At 39.2% G+C, this 22,423-nt stretch overlaps 4 protein-coding genes and 3 pseudogenes across 4 annotated transcripts; 1 reads left to right on the top strand and 6 right to left on the bottom strand.

Moving 5' to 3' along the window:
- The first annotated feature begins 1 nt into the window (after nucleotide 1).
- Nucleotides 2–2,201, top strand: LOC111343822 (uncharacterized; annotated as a pseudogene).
- LOC111343029 (uncharacterized) lies at nucleotides 2,189–4,211 on the bottom strand. The gene has a single exon (XM_022950162.2). The coding sequence runs from the start codon at nucleotides 4,014–4,016 to the stop codon at nucleotides 2,481–2,483; it is 1,536 nt and encodes a 511-aa protein (XP_022805897.2). The 5' UTR covers nucleotides 4,017–4,211; the 3' UTR covers nucleotides 2,189–2,480.
- A 1,572-nt stretch (nucleotides 4,212–5,783) lies between these two features.
- On the bottom strand, nucleotides 5,784–6,560 carry LOC148723344 (uncharacterized). The gene has a single exon (XM_088734430.1). The coding sequence runs from the start codon at nucleotides 6,558–6,560 to the stop codon at nucleotides 5,784–5,786; it is 777 nt and encodes a 258-aa protein (XP_088590556.1).
- A 65-nt stretch (nucleotides 6,561–6,625) lies between these two features.
- Nucleotides 6,626–7,469, bottom strand: LOC148723343 (uncharacterized; annotated as a pseudogene).
- Nucleotides 7,470–7,479: 10 nt separating this feature from the next.
- Nucleotides 7,480–8,800, bottom strand: LOC148723342 (uncharacterized; annotated as a pseudogene).
- Nucleotides 8,801–18,285: 9,485 nt separating this feature from the next.
- On the bottom strand, nucleotides 18,286–20,987 carry LOC148723341 (uncharacterized). The gene is made up of 4 exons (XM_088734427.1): nucleotides 20,932–20,987; nucleotides 20,068–20,448; nucleotides 19,766–19,835; nucleotides 18,286–18,804 (listed from the first exon to the last, which is right to left on the bottom strand). Exons 1-4 carry the CDS (start codon nucleotides 20,985–20,987, stop codon nucleotides 18,553–18,555), a joined length of 759 nt encoding a protein of 252 aa, XP_088590553.1. The 3' UTR covers nucleotides 18,286–18,552.
- Nucleotides 20,944–21,735, bottom strand: LOC148723340 (uncharacterized; the record flags this gene model as incomplete). The annotated part of the gene is made up of 1 exon (XM_088734426.1): nucleotides 20,944–21,735. A coding segment is annotated over one exon (717 nt), but the record flags the coding sequence as incomplete, so codon positions are not given.
- Nucleotides 21,736–22,423: the final 688 nt, after the last annotated feature.

Genomic DNA, 22,423 nt, shown 5'->3' with positions numbered 1-22,423 from the left:
AGCACCAAAGTCAGGCATTAGGGTTGATGTTTGATTCAAGCTCAAGAAGTGATATCCAAACATGTCAACTTTTAATAGTCATAAAAATACAGTAGATTCTGTGATTTTTACAGGGGAGGAGAAAGCCCAGTTACTGTGCGGAGACTGCCCGCGTCAAATAACGAAAGATAGACTAAAGCAGTGGCTGTCGTGTCGAAAAGGAATGGCGAAGGATGGAAGTGCGCATTCGGACGCCACAAAGGCCGAACTCGCACAAAGGTAACTTAATTTATGTAAAGACCTCTATTACATATATCTCGGCAACAACTGTAAGCTAAACTTCTTTCAATCAATCAATCAATCAATACTTTATTTACCCACGTAGCGTCAAGGAGCTCATAGAGCTTGTTCAAAATACGTACGTGCCTCTAAGATTAAGAATCTAGAAAACCTAATACATACTTTTCCGTTCTTTTAGGGTCATTGGCTATATTAAGAATGGTTGGGAAAGTAATTTTTACTGAGAAATGGAAGCACTTGGCATCAAAACAACCACACGAATGGATGGTCTCTACGACCACAGCAACAACCACAAACAATGCTGCTTGTATTGTTTCTTCAGACACAATCTGGCTACCAATAACCCAAGCTAAGGATATTGTTCCTAATTTCATAGAGAGGAAAGTCAAAGAAAACGAGTCAAACAAAGATTATAAGAATGTTAGTTCGAAAGCATTTGGTTTGTTTCGACATGGACATATCCAGCAAATAGAAGTCGCTTGTGAGGATGATAAAGTCTACTTTAAGTGTTTTTGCCTACCTGAAATGAAAAAAAGTTTAAGGTACAATGTAAAACTGACTTTATCCAACGATGAAGTGGTGTTTGCTAGTTGCCCTTGCCCAGCTGGTAAAGGTCCTCGTGGATCTTGCATGCATATTGCTGCACTTTGCTATGCCCTGGTGGAATTTGTTAGACTGAAATGTTCTTGAGAATTTGAAACCTGTACTTCAAGACTCCAAACCTGGAATCAGCCTCGAAAAAGTAAACTTCAACCCCAAACAGAAAATGGAATAGATTTTTGGAAGAAAGTGTACAACAGAAAAGAAAGAAAAAAGTGCTAAGCCACTTAATGATCCCAGACGCCCATTTCACAGAACTAATAATGTTCAACAAGCCAACATGGAACTTCTTGAGCTTATTAAGAATGTGAAATCTAACAGTGGGTTCTTTACCTTGCTCTCAAGTGAAAAGGCTCAACAAGAAAAGCCTGAGATAATATCTCCAATCAAGGTGCATCCAGTCTCACTTTATGATATACAGGACAGGGCTAGGAGAATAAAAGACAAACTAATAGTAACTGATCAAGAAAGGGATAAAATAAAACAAACAAAAAAGTTACAAAGTAAATGCCAGGAGTGGTTTGAGCACAGAAGAATAAGAATCACTGCGTCTCAATGCAAAAGAGCACTACTTAAGCCAATTACTAGTCCAACAAAGGCAATAAGAGATATCCTGAACTATAACAATCCATATGCAAGTAAATGCATGACTCAGGGATTGGAAGATGAGGCATCCATACTAAAAATGTATGAGGAGAAACTATGCTGCAAAGCTATGGATTCAGGCTTTGTAATTTCTCAAAGCCATCCTTTCCTAGAGGCCTCACCTGATGGAGAAGTAGATGGGGGACTGGTGGAGATTAAGAGAATATTTTCCAATGGGATTTCACTCGAAGAGGCAGTGCGTAGTCGTTGTATCTGTAAATATTGCAGTGATGGGCTAGTCATCAATCCATCTCACAAATTTTTCTACCAAGTACAGCTACAGATGTTTTGCACTGGGGTGTTTATGGACAGACCTTGTTTTATCACATCTTAAAGAACTGATCATCTTACATGTCAAGAGAAATGATCATTTTTTATCAGATGTCATCCCTAAACTGGAGAAGTTTTTATGATTCACATATAGTTTTAGAGTTAGCATATCCAAGAATCTCTCTTGGGCCTCCCAGATGAAGTAAATTACTTGACAGACAAGTTTAAATTGATATTTTTCACAATTAATGCTACAATATGCCCTGGGATGATAAAAAGTATCATGAAATTGCGGTATCATTGAAACAAGTATTGTAAAATCAAGTTTCCACTGTATGAGGAAAATACTATTATACAGTCTCATTGTAAGAAACACAGTACATTTGAATGAATCAATTCATATCATAAATATTTATTGAGGAAAAATGTTTACAAAATCATTGTCTGCTTACATCATGGCATTAGGAACAAAAGAAATTCCTAGAGTACATAATTACAAATTTCAATATTTTTGTATGGTGAATGCGGTAGAGTGACTGATTATTTTCACTTCACCTTGGAAGAAAATAGAGCACCTAGTTAGTACATGTAAAATTAATATAGAACAAAAGAAAACAATGGATTCAGAGTTTAACCACTGACTATAAGTCTGCATAAATTTTCAAGGTCATATGCAAACAACTTTTTCATCCATCCACTAATGGTGGGAGATAATTTGACAACATAGCACATACAAAAAAAATCATGTCAATAACACCATTTCTACATAAGGTTATAGGTACAAAATCTAAAATGTGATAATTTTTTATTCTCTCAATTGCCCTTTCCACATGGATTCTAAGAGAGGCAATACGTCGAGTTTCCAATAGCTCGTTTTCTGTGAATTGTCCTGACTGGTTCATGAAGGGAGAAAGGTTAACACGGACACCTTTAGATGCTAACATGTCTTTTATGTTAAAACCTCGATCGGCTGTTATTACATCTCCTCTTTCAAGTTTGTCAATTAATCCTGACAGTTGAGTTATCTCTTTGTCTGAAATGCTTCCACCATACAATGTTGAAACAAATGAGATCCCTCCTTTGGGTACAATGCCAACTAGGGCTTTAAGAGTGTTAGTGTTTTTATAAGATGAGAAAGTCAGTTGTTGGGCTTCTGGGTTACGGGGCTTCTCAATATATATCTCAGTAGCATCAAGGAGGAGAGTAGTTGATGAATATTTCTTCAAGAAACATTCGGGCATGTGTATTTTCATAATGTCCTTTGATGGGAAAATGTCTAACTCTTTAAACCTGAAATACATGAACTTGATCCATGTTGTCACTATTTGAGACACTACACTTTGACTAACTCCAAATCTTGTTGTTAAGTCTTCCTCTAGTAACCCAACTTTCAATCTGCACAAAACCATAAAGAATTCATTTTCAATTGATAATACTCCACTTGGTCCGCTTTTATACCTACTTTTCAAATCCTTTAGATCTTCAGTGTTGTGATAGTCTAGCATTGATGCAGCCTCTCTTCCTAGAAAGTCAAGTGCACTTGAAAACATTTCATCGTTTTCGAAGCCAGTGTAAAATCGTATCAGTTTATCATTTTCCTTGACACTCTCGATTGAAAACTCTTTCTTCTTCATCAATAGTTCCAGTTCTTTTCTAACTGATCTTTCCTCTTCTAGCTGTCTTTCAAGTTCTTTGATTCTAGCCAATAAATCACGTTCCTTTGTTTGGCAGGTAGCTTTGTCTGCACAGTTGTTTTCGTGAATCTCCAGATTATTGTCTTCCATTTCCTCGGACTCCACATCATTTGAAGTGTTGTTCTCTGTTTTTATATCTATGGTGTGTTGAGTGCCGTGGGTTATGGCACATATAGTCTGTGAATCACTTGTACTCGAGTTAAAAAAATTCGGTGACACATTTGCCACTTGGCTGTATGATGGCTTGCATCTCTTTGCCTTTTCAACTGTAAATACAAGCTTAGTGGGAACTGAACCAGGCTTTAAATATCTGTTTGATCCACCCAGTGCTTTCGTAAAGCATTCTTCAAAATGCTGGCTGCAAAGAAACGAGTTCTTCGTTAATGGTGTATTTTGGTGCCGTAATTTGACAATCCATTGAGTCAGTAAAGGCTTGTTGTTTAACGGAAGGGAATGCCATGACAAATCTTTGCATTCTGGATTTGAGCTTCTGTTTACACAGCCATAAGCTATACAGTGTTTCACCATTGTAAAACAGGTGAAATACTTGTAAGTTAGTTCAACCTTCTCTCAAATTCTTAACGTTGTAGAGAAATCACTTGGAGACGCCACGGACACTGAGGGACAGTCCACCCTAATGCCTCACTTTGGTGCTAAATACCGCTGGAGTGTCTGATTGGTGCATTCAACTCCAATAAGGGCTATTCCTATTTCTACAACAAAAGACATATTATTATTATTATTATTATTATTATTATTATTATTATTATTATAACTTTATTACACACATAATTTGATGATTTTTAAAGCTATAAAGCTTGTGGGGTCGTGTGTTTAAGAATTAAGCTAACATATCTATAATTTTTAAATGCTGCATGGACACAGTGATCAACAATATATAAAATTATGTTGTCTACATCTTATAGCAGATGTACATTTGAACTTAAAGTCTTTAATAAATTAATGCTTACCATGAATTGACTTTAAGGCTTCTCATAGAGATAGACGAAAGAACAACATCCATTCAGCATAAAAGTGCACCAGTATTTGTTCAACTGTATAAATCAATGGAAATCAACAAAATAAATGGCCACCTTTATTATTTGGTTTCCTGCACAATCAGATTCCCTATCATTCTCATTAAATACATTACCTTTCTTACACTACCTTTTTTTCGCACAAACACAAACACACACCCTTTCAACAACTTCCAATTCATAATCAGTATTCACTATTTCTTTACACTTACTTGATGAGGCTTCCCCGTGCTGATCATGGCTTGTGGCTTTAAGCCACGGCATCAGGCGACCGGGCCCCCATTAGACATAGAGCAACCCTCATAAGCACAAGTAAAAGAAACATTTTCCTTGTTTCTTGCTCTTGCGTGAATGCTTATTTCACAAGTGGCAACTGCAGTCAAATAAGCTCAAGCATAAGTTCAATCAGTCGACATGCTGTTTCTTCAATGGTGTAACTCGCACTGTGTATGCGTATGTTATGAGTGTAAACATCCTTGTACTTGTTTTCATCCTTGTACTAATAATTATTAGAAGTGCGAAACAGGCTTCAAGCATGGTACTCAATTGCAACACAAGCAGAAGTGTAAACATAACAAGCTAATGCTTAGGTGGGCACAGCTGCAACATAAACATGAGCACAAGCGCTCAGTCGATGTTATGTTGAATAGGGGCAGTATAGTGCTTGCTGATTGCCTGAAAGTCTTTCGCTTATGTTTATCCTTACGCTTATGTTTATCCTTACGCTTATACCAACCAAGTCTTAACTAGACACTATAACCATAAAAAGAAGACAACGTTTTAATTCCCCTTGAAAACAAATAAATACTATCAAAGACACTGAGACATTCCTTGTTTGGCACACAGAGAGGCTTTATTACCCACGACCGCCCCCAGGATGAGACGGATGGGAAGAACACTAAACAACAAGAACCTCTCTGCCCACCAAAGGGTGGGGAGGGCGGGTACAAAAATACCGAACTAACTTTAGAGCGTACGAACTGAACACAAACGAAGATTAGAATGAAACAACAACGCCTTGAAATACGAGATCGAAATCATGTGACCTCCCTGTTAACCTCGGGAAATTAACCATTTTGAGTTCCCCAAAATAACACAATTCCCCTCGAAAACAAATAAATACTATCAGAGACACTGAGACATACCTTGTTTGGCACAGAGAGAGGCTTTATTACCCACAACCGCCCCCAGGAGGAGACGGATGGGAAGAACACTAAACAATAAGAACCTCTCTGCCCACCAAACACAGCCAAACAAGCTATGCCTCAGAGGTCTGAAGATGTGCCACCATACCCTCAGACACACGAAGCTTAAGAGGCATGGAAATATCGAGATAACATTTGCATGCGTCCGAACGCCAATCTCCAAGAACCTGAATAATTTCCCCTGGTAGACCTGAAGAAAAGGCCCACGATGTCCCTCCTCGACGAGGGACCCCAGCAGACTGCAAGGGTTGACGCATGACTAAAACAAACTGACTCTTAAGAACTGGTCGCAGTCTACCCGAGCGAGAGGGGAGGACAAAAAGCGTGGCAGAATCTGGAGCTGGAACAAGCTCGCACATGAGATAAAACATACGAACTGGACAGAGCGGGGAATGAGGCACTCTAACCAAAGGTAATTCTAAAACTCGCTGACCAAATTGAACAGTTTTGGACCATGTAAACTTAACACATAATCCATAATGAGTGGGGACAACATGACCACGACAAATACGCTTATCCTCTGGAGCATGTGAAACCTGAGATGACTCGGGAACGAGGTTAGAAATGTGTGCAAACAGAAAAAATGTGAACAAAAATGCACACGAAAAAGTGATGTCCGAAGTGTCGAAATCAACCCCACATGACACAAGAGTACTAAGAAAGTCAGGGGTGATAGGGGGAGCACGATGGGGACGATGTTGCGCCAACCTCTCAATACCCCGAAGGGTGATCTTAAACTCATGTGCGGAAAGGTCAGGAAACTCAAACCCCAGCATAAAGTGAAGAAGCTTAACCCCACTCAAATAATTCCTAACCGAGGGAGGTGTCATAGATCGACTAAGAAATTGACAATACAAGCATATGGTCTGTAACGACGCTGGTAAGGAAACTAATTTTAAGGTAAAGTACAAATAAGTTCTCCACTGAGTTCTGTGATTTTTGCTAGTTCCTGTGGCATAAGCTGCTTTACGAGATTTCTTGAGGTCCCGAGATAACTGCGATAGCACTGGATCTGCGGAGAAACTACATGCAATCAGCCACATTGAAATAGGAGGAAGGCACCGTTACGGCTTGTATGTTTAAATCAGCAGTCTTTGCAAGAAATTCCTCTTGAAACTGGGAATTCAAATGCCACCGAGACAACAAATCTGCAAGACGATTATCTGCACTAGATGAATGTACTGCTCGTAATTCAAACACGTTTAATGCGGTCAGAAACCAAAGTTCCCGTAGACATGTAGCTAATAGAGGATCTTGAACGCGACCGGAATTAAGCGAGCTAACTACAGCCGCATTATCGCATTGTACCAGGATACGGAAACTCCGCCACTGATGTCCCCACAAACGAACAGCCAGGAGAATGGTGAGAACTTCAAGGTGATGAATAGAGGAAAACCTGTCTGTGACCTTGCAAGGAAACGCGGTGTGAAAAAAATGACGAGTTAATCCACCGCAACCGGATAAACACGCGTCAGTGGCAAAGATAGCATCAGGAGAAGACCACTCAGACGTCGGAATAATGGAAATGCCATGTAAACACGAATGAAGCACAACCACCAATGAATGTCCCGATAAAATTCCCATGAAAGTTTAATGTGATGATGATTACGCATAACGGTACGAAGCAGAGCAAGAATACGTGCGAGAAAAAGACTGCTCTGACGAACACACTTGGAAACAAAAGACAATTTGCCAACCAAGGACTGTAGCTCTGACTTGAGAGCCGATTTTTTTGTCAACCAATGAGTCAGGTGTATCGTTTAGCTCGTGCGAAGCCTTAAAGTTACTGGAGGAACTTGCACTACAAGCGGTCTCTCGAGAACATAAGCCCGACTCGGCAACAGGCGAAAAAGTCTTGAAAAGTCTTGGATCATTATTAAAGTCTGGAAATTGAGAGTCAGTTGAAAACACGGCGTTACTCGAAAGTCAGGCAGACGTGACAGGAGAAGGATCCAGAGAAGAGTGTTATGAAGACGAAATGCTGGGGCAATCCTCCGAGAACTCGGTGTGCCTAGCAATGGAGCGCGCCAAAGTCCAACACTTTGCACAAATGTCCTGCAACCATTTTCGTTCATTACGAATCATTCCGTAATGATCCTTGGTGTGCGTGCACTTGCCGCTCTGAAAATCGCCACAAAATAACACGGCACTAGACTGGCAAGAAGAACTTGAGCTTCCAGTAGGTTTGTGCGCGGCACGAAGAAGGCGAGATTCCAAATGGGCGAACGAATCGCCCCAACGGGCACGGCCACACTCAATTTCGAAAAGGACAGCTGCATGAAATTCTCGTACAGCAGGCCAGGCAAACTGAGTTACCAGATACATTAAAACCACGAAATGATCGAGGCGTCCGGCACGCTCATCGGGAGAGAGGCTTTTTTTGCTGCAAAATGGAGGCGTATCCGGCAGCGAATTCGGCGTGAGTTAGCTCATCATAATTCCGGTCTTTTGAAACATAAGCAAAGCTAAGGAAGCTGTGTGGCCACAACTGCGGCGTGACTACCCGACTGGTAAGCTTAGCAGTTTTTCCCATCTTTAATTTCTTACCTCGGGAACTCTTCTTGTTGGACGTCCCGCCATCATCGTCCGAGTCGCTTGAAGACAGGCCAAGACCATCGACTTCGGCAGAAACTCTCGCGGTTAAAGCAGGATCAGCACGAAGTTCTTTAATCGTAACAGAAGGCTCTTGGGCTCCTGTACATTCAGCTGGAAACGCTTCGTCGCGAGCGGTTTTACTCTGTAAGAGGGCGTTCGGCTTACGCAATGCATGGAGCTCAGCCTTTAGCTTCGCCACCCCAGCTCGGCGTTCTAACCGTTCGTTCTCGGCCTTAGCCTGAGCAACGGCCACGGACAGCTCGGTGATCTCGTCTTTCTGTCCATTTGCTCCTCTGTTTGAAGCGAGGGGAGTGGAAGACTGACTGACAGAATTTCCATGACTGGTGCCAGGCGGAACTATCGCTGGCGGAAAATCGAAACTGTCGTGGAACACTTCATTCTCGTCCAAATCCTCGCCTGCATTCATAGCCTCATAATCACGTGCAGGAAGCGATCGTAAGTTATATTGAGTCATGATCGTTGAAAGACAGAAATTATACAAAAATACCGAACTAACTTTAGAACGTACGAACTGAACACAAACGAAGATTAGAATGAAACAACAACACCTTGAAATACCAGATCGAAATCATGTGACCTCCCTGTTAACCTCGGGAAATTAACCATTTTGAGTTCCCCAAAATAACACGATAATCTTATGCATATATACTTATCTCTATTTCCGAGCGCATAAGCTTTTACATGCCTATCCCTACGCTTGCATTGCAAGTAAATACTGAGCTCAATATTGGAACAATAGTTTTATGATAAACAAAACAGCACTCTTTTGAACTTTCTTTTCACAAACCTTTATAGTAAAATCTGGAACAGTGATCGTCTTACACTAAATCCTAATCAGGCCATATTTTGTATTTGAGGATTAATTTAATTTCCTCAAAATGTTCATCTACCAGTCTACCAATTCATACCCTAGTATGGAAATCAAACACCCATTTCTACTGAAGACACGAATTACATTGGCTTATCCAATTCACGAGTTCGCTCACAGAGCCTTTGATCTATCTTTTGCATCTCTACAATATCTCTTCTATATACTAAGATATTCTCACATAACTGCTGTGTCTCAGTGAATTCTTCCTCTGTGCCTGATCTTCCAAAACAAAAATAATATTATAGTCACATTGTAGCATGTTTGATCTGTATGCTCAAAGTGCTTTGAAGTGGATGGCTGTCCCCAAAAAGTAGCTGTCTGCGAAGTCTGACAAAATTCCGTTGATAAGTATTTATGTATTCTCAAAAAAGAAACAACAACTTTGAGTTTAAATTTACAAGACATGTTTCGACATTCTCATGTCATCTTCAGTTGCAAATGAGCATTTAACTGTTGTACATTTGAATTTAAATTAGGGTACGTTACAAACTACGTGTCAGTGCTTACGTTACATTTGAATGTTAAAAACGCGAAAGATGTAAATAGCGCGCGCTTGACTAGATCAAAAAATAAATAGATAAATAAAAAATAAATAAATAAATGTAATAATAATAAAAATAAATTAAAAGACCAAGGAACAACATCATTAAAAGGAAAGAGACAATTCTAGATGTTTCAATTGCTGATTAAGGATAGGTTTTTCCCACTTAATATGCAATGCCTCTTTGATCTTAATTTGGTATTTTGAAGGGGCAGAATCTAAGATCGTGAAACATTCAGTATCACAAGAGTCAAGACAGGCCCTTGATGATTGCAGGTGCTTGTAAATATGCGAAGTTTTGTCCGACAAGAGGTGCTCACGAACTTGTGTACAAATGTGGCGAGTGGTCTCACCAATATAACTGACATTACAGCCAGCACATGAAAATTTATATATGACACGCAAACGTAGACCCAGCGGTACTGAATCTTTCACACTGAACATGTTTCTGAGTTTAAACGTACTGAAGACTAACTTAATATCTAAATCAGTTCTACAATAATGTTTGAGTAGTTGTCTTAACTTAGTCTGAGCGATGTTCGAAAACCGACCAACGTAGGGAAGTTTATAATAGTGCGCAGAAGGTTTACCGAAGTTAGAAGAGGCGTTCTGCCCAGTAGGAGGATTCTTTTTCTTCGCTAGATACCTGTAAATGATCTTGTCTATGACCCAAGATGGAAAACAATTTTTCCGTAGAAAGAAAATAAGTTTCTTGACATCTAGATGAAAACCAAACCAGGAATTATTGATCTTATATGTTCTGTCAATCAACGTCCTGACTAAACCTAATTTGTAAATCAAAGGGGCGAAGCTGAAATAATTAGTAAGAAGGCCAGTAAACGTCTTCTTGCGATATACACTAGTGACGATGGATGTATAATTGTTTTCTAACAATATGTCTAGAAACGATAATTTCTTATCAATTTCCTTTTCCATTGTGAAACGGATACAGGGATGCCTGGCGTTGATATAATCAAAGAACACGAGGGCGTCCTCCTCGTTATTGAACAAACAAAAGATGTCATCAACATAGCATCTGTAGAACAGAACTTCAGAGAATGAATAGTTATCTAGCCAGTTTTTTTCATGATGTCCCATAAAGAGGTTTGCAAGTACTGGAGCAAGTGGGGACCCCATGGCAACCCCATCTATTTGATCATAAAACACACCCTTAAACAAGAAACCAGTCTCAGCTGTTGCGAAGGTAAAAAGCGTTTTTAGGTCAGTGGCGGTTATCTTAAGACCAGGGTTACCTTGATAAATGTATCTGATCGCCAGATCAATACATTCATCAAGAGGTATACTAGTGAACAGACTCTCAACATCGAAAGATACCACATAGTTTGTAACGTACCCTAATTTAAATTCAAATGTACAACAGTTAAATGCTCATTTGCAACTGAAGATGACATGAGAATGTCAAAACATGTCTTGTAAATTTAAACTCAAAGTTGTTGTTTCTTTTTTGAGAGTTATTGTCACTCTGCTGTGTTTACGTTATTTATGTATTGTGATCTAATGGAATTATGTAGTTGGTGGAGGGACCTTAACTGCTTTTATCGAAGACCTCCCTAAACCCATTACAAACCAGGTATTCCAAATCCAAAATAAACAACAGCACTGTCAAATTGTAAGCTTAAACCTGAAGGCTATCAATCGTGTTTTGCATGAAAATTTATTTTAGTGATAGACTGTACATTTTACCATTTAAGCATCAAAAGAGATAGCACTGACTATTCAAAAGGAAGGCGATACAAGAAAAGACATGAACTTGTCATACATTTTGTTATTGCGACTAATGAAAACAGAGGGCCAGACAAGGGCTGAACATTTTGCTCCATTCTGAGTATCAAAAAGCCTACCAAAAGAAAACTTACCTCTTTAAACCTTTCATGTCTTCTTCTTTGTATTTGGTTAAAATCCGATCCATTATTTCACGGCAGCCTCTTCCCTTAAGCTTGACAGTATATGAATCCATAGAAAATGCTTTGCTGAGTCTCCTAGCTACTGCTTCCCACTCATCAGGTTTCTCGGGGTTGTGTTGAGCAACTTCCTTGGCAAGAGCGAACTCATGTCAAGCCTCTGGCCAACGAAATGGAGCCATTCTAGGTTTATTTTTTCATTTAGAAGTAGAGAAAATATCAATGAAAGAAAATAAAAGAAATTTTATCCAAAACTGGGTTATCTAGCTGCAAAAAGCTGCACATTCTTACATCAGTCCTTGTTGCAAATTTACAGCCGCCATTTTGAATGAGCAACCAAGAATAGCTCTTGTTTTCGAGATCCAATAGGATTTATCAAATGTAGCATTTTTCCCAAGTTTATGCCTCTGTTAATGGATAAAGACTTGCTCCACAAAATTTTTGTATCATAACGTGGGTTAAAACAAGAATTATATGCTAAAAGCTTCCAGGTAAATAACATACGTGAAAACATACCTCTCCACGTTGAAAACGCAAGTCGTGAACCTCAAATGTGACGTGAAAGACTTGTCATGTGACCTCTAGCAGCTAGAGGTTCGCAGTAAACTCGGATCTAAAACTCTCTAATGTGTCAAAATTGCTGTAGGCTGACCAAGTGAGTGGATGGATTTGGTAAATTAAGCATTGCCTCTATGTGGGCATTAATAGGGAGTTTAAGGAAATCACTACGGCTAGTGCTGCTACAGCTATCGTGGATGACGAGGCTTTGGGAGAGAACGTTGCCGTAGCCCACCAAATTCAACTTTAAGCAATGCGAACTACCAACCTAGTACGGCTGAGAAGTTTAAACCAATAAATTAAGCGTCTTCGCGGTAGTTTTTGCACGTCCAAAAACTCAAAATGACTTCGTTCAAAGGGACGAGGGATTCCAACGTTTGGAAAAAAAATTGTAAGCGATCCTGTGCACAGTGAATGAGTGAATTAAAATATTTAAGCTTACATGTTGTAAAATTGCCAGTTTGGAGCTAATAAACACTAAAGCAAAGTTTCTACGCGATCCCTCATAACCCTCGTCGTTCCTTGGCTTCAGCTATTTGAATTTGAATTAGTCTTTGAGATTTCAAAAGGAAAAGTTAGACTTTCTACTCACGCATTTCTCCTTGCGTTCGCTGCGTTCTCTGCGTTCTCCATATGCACACTGATTCGATCCTTCGACAAACCCGGCTGCAAAAATAAAGGCAGATTCACTCGGTAAGGGACAGCAAGCTTGATAAATATTGCCGATAAGCTATTTTTAAAGATGTTAGGTGTATTTCAATAGTTAAAATTGCTCAGGACAATGAAAAAAGCGAAGAAAGAAGCGAGATAAGTTCACGTACCACAGACTACGTCGAAACCTTCCCACTCGCGAAGAAGGATTTCCTGCTACGGCTGGATGGGAACCACTGACATGCACAATGACTTGTTTCTGGACAATTTTACCTCCGGTAGCCATAGCAGCGCCAGCCGTAGTGATTTGCTTAAACTCCCTAATAATTCAGTGGCTTTCCACCAAATCGCTCTTGCAATAGCTCAATACTTCTTTGGTAATTAGCATTGGTTAATGGGAATCCAGCAGTAAATCTCGAAGCATCCCCACGCAGTTGAGCCCTTAAATAGTTAAACTTCTGAATGTCACTTATGGAAAAATTGTCATGCACTGCCGCTTGGTATGAATCCCAGAATGATTTCCAATAGAGTGAATTTCATCAAAGGTTGGAAGGATGAGTTTAGGAAGGCGGCTTACATTTTGAACTGTACTTGAATTTGAACTCATACTCACCATGCTTGAACTTGGTGTTGCTCCTTGAGAGGGAGAGTTGCTTCCTAATTGAGCAGATTGTGGCAGCTATGTTATGGTTATTACACTGGTGGATGGTATGTTTTGTTCCGTGGCAGACTGCAAAGGTTGTGTTGCGATGATTCCACAGGGGGGGGGGGGGGTTGTGTGTTTTGTTTCGTAGGCTCGACCAACTGCTGTTTTTGCCAGGTCTCAAAGAGTGTTTTCACTCTGCAAATTTGTGCTGGAATCGTGCATTGTAATTCTTCGGATTCTAGAATTTCCTCCTCAAGATCTTCCAGTTTTTGAATGAGGTCAGCGATTTCTGTGTCCAATTCCAATCCTTTTTCTCAGTTTCCAAGAGTTCGTCCTTTATGCAGTGATGACTCTGATTTCCACCACAAATCAGAGTCAGTGTGCCAGTTTTCCGATAAACGTGGTTACCCTGTTTTTGTCTTTCAAGTGGGTTACCACCACGCCCAACTTATTGATCGACATTCACCACTACAAACGTCGCACAAAGAAGATTCCGACCGCATTCCATTCACTCTCACGTTTCACCCTCACAACCACTCAGTTAAATCCATCATTCTTAAAAACTTTAAATTACTTCAAAACGATCCAGAGACAAGCAGTATCTTTTCGCAGCCTCCGCTCTTTTCATTCAAACACGACAAAAACAGGCAATTTTTTGGTCAGAAGTTCTTTTCAGACTAAAGAGCAACCAGGCACTTTTACATGCATTCGTGCACGATGCAAAACGTGTATTTTCATTGACAACACTAATAAAATATCGGGACCTAAATGATCCATTAAGATCACCGATCACTTCACGTGCACCTCCGCCAATATAATCTATTGCATAACTTGCACTTATTGCAAAAAGATATACATCGGTGAAACAGGCAGAAGACTAGGTGACCGATTCCGAGAACACCCTCGAGACGTGGAAAGGAATGACAAGGACACATCGAGACCAGTCGCTAGACATTTTAATTTACCTGATCATTCTAAGCCACATATGGCAATCTGTGGTCTTTCCTTACACTTAGGTAGCACAGAAAGCCGTAAGAATCTTGAACAAAAACTTCACCAGTTTTCAACTTGTCGAAAAGAATGTAAAGGAATGATATGAGATGGTATGGAAGCTTAAATCAGTCCCATATCAAACCGACATCTATGGGAAAGATATGTATTTTTTAAAAATCCATACTTGGGGATGATATTGGCAGAGGGAATGGTATGGGATGATTCATATGTAACGGAATGATATGGGGATGATATGGGAGCTTATATCAGTTCCATACCAAACCCACATCTATGGGAAAGATAGACATTTCGTAAAAATCCATACTTTTCTCAGGTATGGGTATGATCAGGGGTAACCCATACCAATTCCATGTCCCTTTGGTCAATCAATTCGTGGTCCATAAGCTATGGAAAAACTATGGGACTACAATGGGACTACAATGGGAAACACAACTTGTACCCATAGCAAACCCATACCTCACTAAGTTATTTGGTAGCCTGTGAACTGCAGGCTACTTCCTGGGGGTATGCAATTGTTGCAATATTTCCACAAAGGTATGAAAGCTATTGAAAGAAAACAACCACTTTGTGTTAATTATAAAGTCCTTTTATTCAAACCATGTAGACATTTATAAACTGCAAACTAAAATTTAAATACTTACAAAGTAAAACTGTACATGCAAACTCTTTACCCCTTTACAGTAACTGTAACAGAAAACCTAAGTGGCTATGTTGATTTTTGGTTTACCTACAATAGTTTTATTCTACTCTGGAAGAGACAACTCTTATTCTCTGTGGGCGCCTAGCCTCAACACATAACATATTTATTTTTTGAACCACTTGGCTAGCACTAACTTTGTCTTGGATATATTTTGAACACACTTTGCCTAAAGAGAGAATCAACAATTAAATGTTAATTGTTGTCTGATTTGTGTTTACCAAACAATATTTAATAATGAATAAAGGCTGATAGTTTCTAAAGAAACTGTTTGGGGCTGCGTCGGTGGGGGTAACGAAATAATTTCAATGTATCAACAACATAGCAAGAACAGCCCTGACGGAGGGCTAACGCTTGAAACGTCAGCTTTTAAAATCGTAACGGTGGCCAATTTACCATTTCAACTTTGTTGATATATTGAAAATATTTAATGATGTATGTGGTCTACAGTACTCAAAGTAGTCGCAACACTTTTATAACCTGGGTGTCTGAGTGTTCATTTAAAAGCAGGTACTCAGCTATGGGTTTGGAATGTAAGCAATTTAAGACAATTCAAATTCCACATATTTATTTTTTATTTTCTATTAATTTAATACATTAGCTAGTTAAATTCATCCCTATTAGTACATAAAAACTAAATTACAGAGGAATTCCTTCTTATGCCCTTGATTACCCTCAAAATTATGGCAACTTTGTAGAAATAGTCAATGGTTAAAACAGTATAATAAAACCTACCAATGATTGCATGGACAATCAACGGGTTAAGTGGTTGGTGGCTGTCACCAGTCTTGGTTTTTTTTGTTTGCCCATGGCACAAGAGGATGCTAGTTTTTCTTTGGTGAAGAAAATGTCGACAACAGCATTGATATAGCCAGAGCAATTTTTTACCGCTGAACATGCACGGGGAACTTTTTGCAATTCCCAGATAAGGAAAAAATGGTGAATTTATGCGTTTTGATTGGTATTTGATTGGTATTTCCCAAACTGGGAAAATGCTACCAAACACAATCTTGGGTTTAAAAAAAACCCATTATATCCCCAAAGATGGGATAAACTTGACCCAATTTAAAGCCAGTAATGGGATTAAATTGACCTATTTTAAATCCAGTAATGGGATTATCTCAACCCATCTTTAATCCAGTAATGGATAAATTTGACCTAGCTTTAACCCAACAATGGGATTAGATTGACCCAGTTTTAACCCAGTAATGGGATAAAATTGACCCAGTTCAAACCGAGCAATGGGATTAAACTGACCCCGTATAAATCCAACCATACCACTATTGGTCCTGAACTCCCTGTCAGCATTAATCCTGAAGCAATTCCGGCTTCTGTTTTCATTTGAGTTCCAACACCATTGTACTTATTCCAATTTTCCCAGGAATTTTTCTTTTGATAGCACATCCACAAGAACAATGGGTTTCATGTTGCTTTTACTGAGTGGCAGCATTCATATGAGCTCCTCTCATACCATATGGAAATACTAATTTCCAATACACTCTTAGGACTGTAACGATAAGTTCCAGTGAGAGTGATATGCATGGGGTAACGCGATATTTTGCAGCGTTTTTTATTTGTTCATGCAACACCTTGTAGGATGGGTGTGCTTGCGCTTCGCCTTGATAAAAATATGTTCCATTTTTCTTCGAGATTCACATTTATTACCAAAGCATGGTATTATTTACCTTCTATCAATTTGAATCTCAGCTTATTATCTAAAACGGAGGTAACTTATACTTAAAGAAATTAAGCTTGCAATGTGTTTCCTTACCGAGTACTGAAAGTACTCGGTAAGGAAACAAATAATGTTTATTTGAGAAGGCAAATAAATATTTCCCAAAAATAACACGTTCAATGTGTCGACGAGCTCAGTTTACAGAAGTTATTTTCAAATAGCGTCCTTACATTCCAGTCTGAAAGGCAAATTATGTCCACGAATACACAGTTTAAACTGCGCCGACAGTTCGTTTATCAAACAATCAAACAGCTCGCCGACGACATCAACATGCTCATACCACGCATGCGCAGACGTTTTTCATCTCTGTTGTGTATCAGTCAAACCTTGCGCGTTCTCTTAAGATTGCAATCAGGTAAGCCAGTGGATTCTCTTTACAAGCCAATGACAATTCCCAAAATTTCTATGTGATCTTACCCGTGATTGGAAACAAAGGAAATTCCATTAGGCGCTCATCTTTAAATGTACTTTTCGTCCGTTGATCGCTCGTGCGTTAAGTTATTTCTTTTCTCGACTATTTTGCTTAAAATGACATCTGTAAAGGTGGGTTTTACAGTTGTTCAATGGGAAAACGAGAATAGTGTGAGTGTTGTTATCAAAAGCAAGTCGTTGGCGCGGTGAAGTTAAAAGAAGGGACATCAATTATCAACTGGCCGCTTCAAGGGTCGAGGGGCCACTTATGAAGCTATGGATTCTGAAAGTTTGTGGTGAGTACAAATTGTGATATTTGGTACGTGATTAAACCTGAGAATCGAATCGGTCACTTGCATGCCACACAGTTTCTTAAGCTTGCGCTTTACAATGAAATAAATCTATCAGTGAGCTAAAGGTTTCGGGATTATTTTAGTCACGTTTGGCAAGCTGTGAGCCCAGCAGAAAAAGACAAACAGCTGCTTAGTCTACAGTTTGGGATTACTTCATTGAACTAATTATTACAGTTACAACAAGAATTTAATTAAAAGATCAATTATTTAACTGTAATCAAGCCCTTCTCTCCCAAGAATGTTCAGTCAAAATTGAGAAGAAATCTCTGAATTTCAACTTACATTGCAGAATCAACAGAAACAAACAGCAGAGTATGAAGCTGCTGCTTGACAGCTTACATTTGAATTTTGTCACACAAGAGTTTTATCCAAAGAAGTTACAACCACATTAAATTAAGTCAAAGCCTTACTCAGGGAGGAAAGGATAAAATACCATTTGTATCATCATCCTAAATGAAATGATTCCTTGAAGACTATTTTTTGACGAATAGTATTTATTACACTAAACATAACCCAAGTTATTGTATTTCATGAGAAAGAATCAACAGATTTTATTCACAATTTGTGTCAAACCAAGTTTACTGAATCACTAGGACAATTTTAAATGAAAAGCTATAATGGAGAATAACTTTTAGAAAGCTTTTAAGAAAAGAAAAAGAAATGTCATCTTAATATTTCTACATGTTGATGTTAATAGAGTATACAACAGCAAAATAATAAACATGTAAACCTGAGTTATAATGAAAAATAATACATAAGGGCACTACCAACAATATTAAACAGAGCTCAATATGCACATGCTTGTAGTTAGCTGGGCTCTATACTTACAGAGTGCTGACGTTTTTTGCCGTTCTGATATCGTCTCTGCTCATTGCATAAATTTTTAATGTGAATTGCAATCCCTTCGGCGCCAAAATTTAGTTCTGCAACTCCGCAGTCTTTTTCTAGCTCCTTAGCTAGTTTTTCGAGTTTCATTCTTGCTTCTGGCGTGTTGAATTTGGGAAGGTCGTCTCCCCACGGCATTTTTAAAACACGAAATAGCGAAATGGTGAAATGGGACTAAAGACAAGAGCAAAAGTTATAAGGTATAACTGTTCCACTGAAATCTCCATCTGTGGCCGAATTTATTCTGTGGATTAATCGCCACAAATAAAAGAAACATCTACAATTGGTAATCGTTCTGCTTCGTCCTAATAATCGGTGTACTCTTCCCCACATGGTTCCTCCTCCGACAAGATCTTCACAGAATCCTCGCCAGCTGACTGATCTTCAGATGGATTTTCAAAGTCTCGCGCTAAGTTTCTTCACAGTCAAGGATTCGCCTGAGTAGCAGTAGCTCTAGAGTCTTGGATTAGGAATTTTTCAGTCATTATCTTTTACTGGATAAGGGCATCGAATCTTCTTCATCTTTTGTGCTTAACCCGCGAAACGAAGGCGACGAAAAGGCGAGACAGCGGCGATTTACGTCTTTGTTCTTACGTCTTACGCCTTTGTTCACGTGCTTCAGTGAACCTCATCACTACATTCTATTTTTCAACATATTTTCTGCGTATCGGCGGATCTAGAAAAGATAATATTATAGGCTTTGCTTGTCTCACTACAGAAAATTACAAACATTGTTACTTCAGAAATTACTTATATGCATACCTCTTATAATTATTTTCTTGAATTTGCTGAGATCTATTTACCAGTACTTACAGTCGAAGCTGCTAACTATTTCATTTTTAAAAGGGGGTGTGACTAATTACGAAAAAAAATTATTGCACAAGAAAATAAGAAGGAAATCTCATACAAATAAAGATGGGAAAAATTGCAAAGAAATTAGTAAACAAGACAATTACAAGTACTAAGGTAGGAAAAAAATTCTTCCCCTCAAAAGTGTCCACACCTCTCCCCTCTCCCCCTAAACTAAAAAATTTAATGCTCCGTCCCCAAACAGAATAAATCGGGCAACAATTACATCTTTTATTGGAGCAGTAATATCTTATAACTTTGCCTCGTATCTTTAGTACCATTTCACCATTTCTTGTTTTAAATACGCCCATCTCTCCATGTTCTCTCTCGCTACCTCTACTCCAGTCTCCTTTCGTCTTCAAAAAATATTGATAATCTTATTGATTACGTATATATTAAACGAGCTTTAAGACAAATATGTTTGGAATAAAAAACATTTTTCGTATTTACTAAGGCGCCGTGAACAACGAAGAGAAAATGGCGAGAGGAGCGAGACAAGATGGCGTGTCATTTCAATAAGCATGCTGAATTAAATGTGACTTTCGCACTGTGCAATTCAAAGAGAAATGGTGTTTCAACATTACATACCTTGCAAGGTAAAGCTGCTTAGTTGCTGAATCAGCATAGGAAAGATCTGTCAAAGATGGCTTTGGCGATGGAGTAGTAGTCTTGTTCGTTTGATCAGTCCTTCCTCGAAGGTAGGCGAATTCGTTTTGTACTTTAATTGCTTTTTCATAGCTTAGGCCAAGCCTTTCAAAAATGGGAGCGTCTGCCTCCCTAGATATCAGATCTTTTAGCACATTGAAAGAAGTTATTTCTTCACCTGCATGTAAGCGAAGAGAGAAATTAAAAGTCAAGTTAAATTCTAGTGACACAAAATGTAAGTATAGTAACTTACATTCAAAGGCATTAGCAGCTTCTTCGCCAATCAGAGAACTTATTTTTGCGAGGATTTCATTTTGTTCGTTCCTCGGTCAGGGATACTGACATAGTGTTGATTAGCGATTTGTTTGCACATTATCAAGTCAACTTTATTGTTCCTGAGTAGAAAATGATAAACTGTGCGAAAAGTGTGCAAATACCACCATTTTGATGGACTTTGTCTCTGAGTGACAGCTGAACTCGGGTTCTTATTAGTCCTTTTTCACGCGCTCTGGAAGAAAAACATTTGAAAGGCTTTAGTGGCTTTCAGTGATGTCTCAACTTGGGCTCTGATTGGTTTGCTTTCACACTTCAGGTGGATAGACTGAGGGGGAACGTACTGTCAGTCTTCTCTTTCACGTAGCGGGATCTCCGAGTAATGAGTGCTTTTATTTGGGTTAAACGGGAACAATGGAGCAAAGCAAAAATTGTTCAGGATAGATCTTTTCTGCTTGATCAAGAAAAATAAATAAAAACGCAGTGATCCCTGAAGCCCAAAAACATCATTACTCACAAAATGGCAGCTAGTACAGAAGAGTGGTGGTCAAGAGAAGATGTCGTGTCTTGTAGCTGTCCAGCATTATCATATAGACACGTTCATTGTAAGTGCTATAGTTGTCAAAGAAGACTCCTCTTGCTATTTATCACCCAGTTAGGAATGTCCACACAGGTTGGATGATACCAGCCATGACACTGAACATACTCCTGGTCATCATTTGGCAATCTACAAACACAGAAGATATCTACTGTTGTTTTGCTGTTATGTGGATGGTATGGTACTCGCCTTATTGTTTTTGGGTTATCATTTGGCAATCTACAAACACAGAAGATATCCACTGTTGTTTTGCTGTTATGTGGATGGTATGGTACTCGCCTTATTATTTTTGGAAAGGGAACTATCTCAAGTGAGTCAAGGCAGTCAACATAATGTGCACGCATCTTTTCTTGGTTGTATGATTGTGTTACCGTGTCCATGCTATGGCACAAATCTGTTGCAAATGCTAGTGCAAACAAGCCACAGTCACTTGAGTTCATTTGCTTTTGAACATTTTCATTCGTAAACAATGCAGAACCCCCAGTAGGCATGAGCAAGCGACAAGAATGGCCAATGGCAATTGGGCTAACTCTTTGAAACAAGCTGTCATATACCTTAATGGTTCCAGGCCTCCAAGAAATGGTACTGAGGCATACCCAATGATTACCAGTGTTAATTATTTGTACATACTCACCAGTTGCTGGGGCCACCAGAGTACCAGCAATAGCTGGGTCATGCACACCATCCACAAAAGGAAATTTTGCTTTTTTTAAAGTGGCTGGCCTGCATGAATCTCGGAGTCACATAACCAGTTTGTTTTCTTCAGAATGTGACATCTGGCATCCTCATAAAGAGTGAAGGTGGATTTAGGGATATGTGGGGCCTGGATGTGAACCCATGACTTTGTATCAGTAGAGTTGTCATCTACCACAATTACTGCAGGAGTGTGGGATTGATTGATAGGTTGTTGGTTGGTTGTTGTTGGCTTGTTGTTTTTTGTGGCTGCTTGGTGGCTTGGTTGGTTGATTCTTGGTATGGTTGTTTGTTGGCTTTGTTGGTTGTAGGTTTTTGCTGTGGTTGTTCGACAGATGTTGTTTTGGTTGCTGTCAAGGTCCGCGTAAGGGATGACAACAGGACACAACTCAGGAGACAAAGTTAAAGTTGTCTTTCTTCCTTTTACTTTATTTGCTCTCTTCCTACTCAGCAAGATTGTGTACTCCAAGTGGTTGCATATCAGGATAGACATCGCCCTACCCCTACCCCCTAAAATGGGACGACCGCATTGCGTGACGAACAAATAATAAACCGCGCTGCATTCCAGGATTCACTGAGCAGCAATCGTTCTAATGTGATAGCATTTTGGTGCAGCGCAAGGCAAGCAACTATCCACAAATGGCTTAGTCGTTGTAAACTTAGATGCAGTGGCAATCATATGCGCCGAGGATGGTCAAAGATTCATTGTATTACTGAATACGATGACAGTTGGTG

This window comes from Stylophora pistillata, chromosome 9, assembly GCF_964205215.1.
Source record: "Stylophora pistillata chromosome 9, jaStyPist1.2, whole genome shotgun sequence".
Lineage (NCBI taxonomy): Eukaryota > Metazoa > Cnidaria > Anthozoa > Scleractinia > Pocilloporidae > Stylophora > Stylophora pistillata.
The sequence above is the reverse complement of the archived record's forward strand: the minus strand, read 5'-3'. Positions and strand labels throughout refer to the sequence as shown.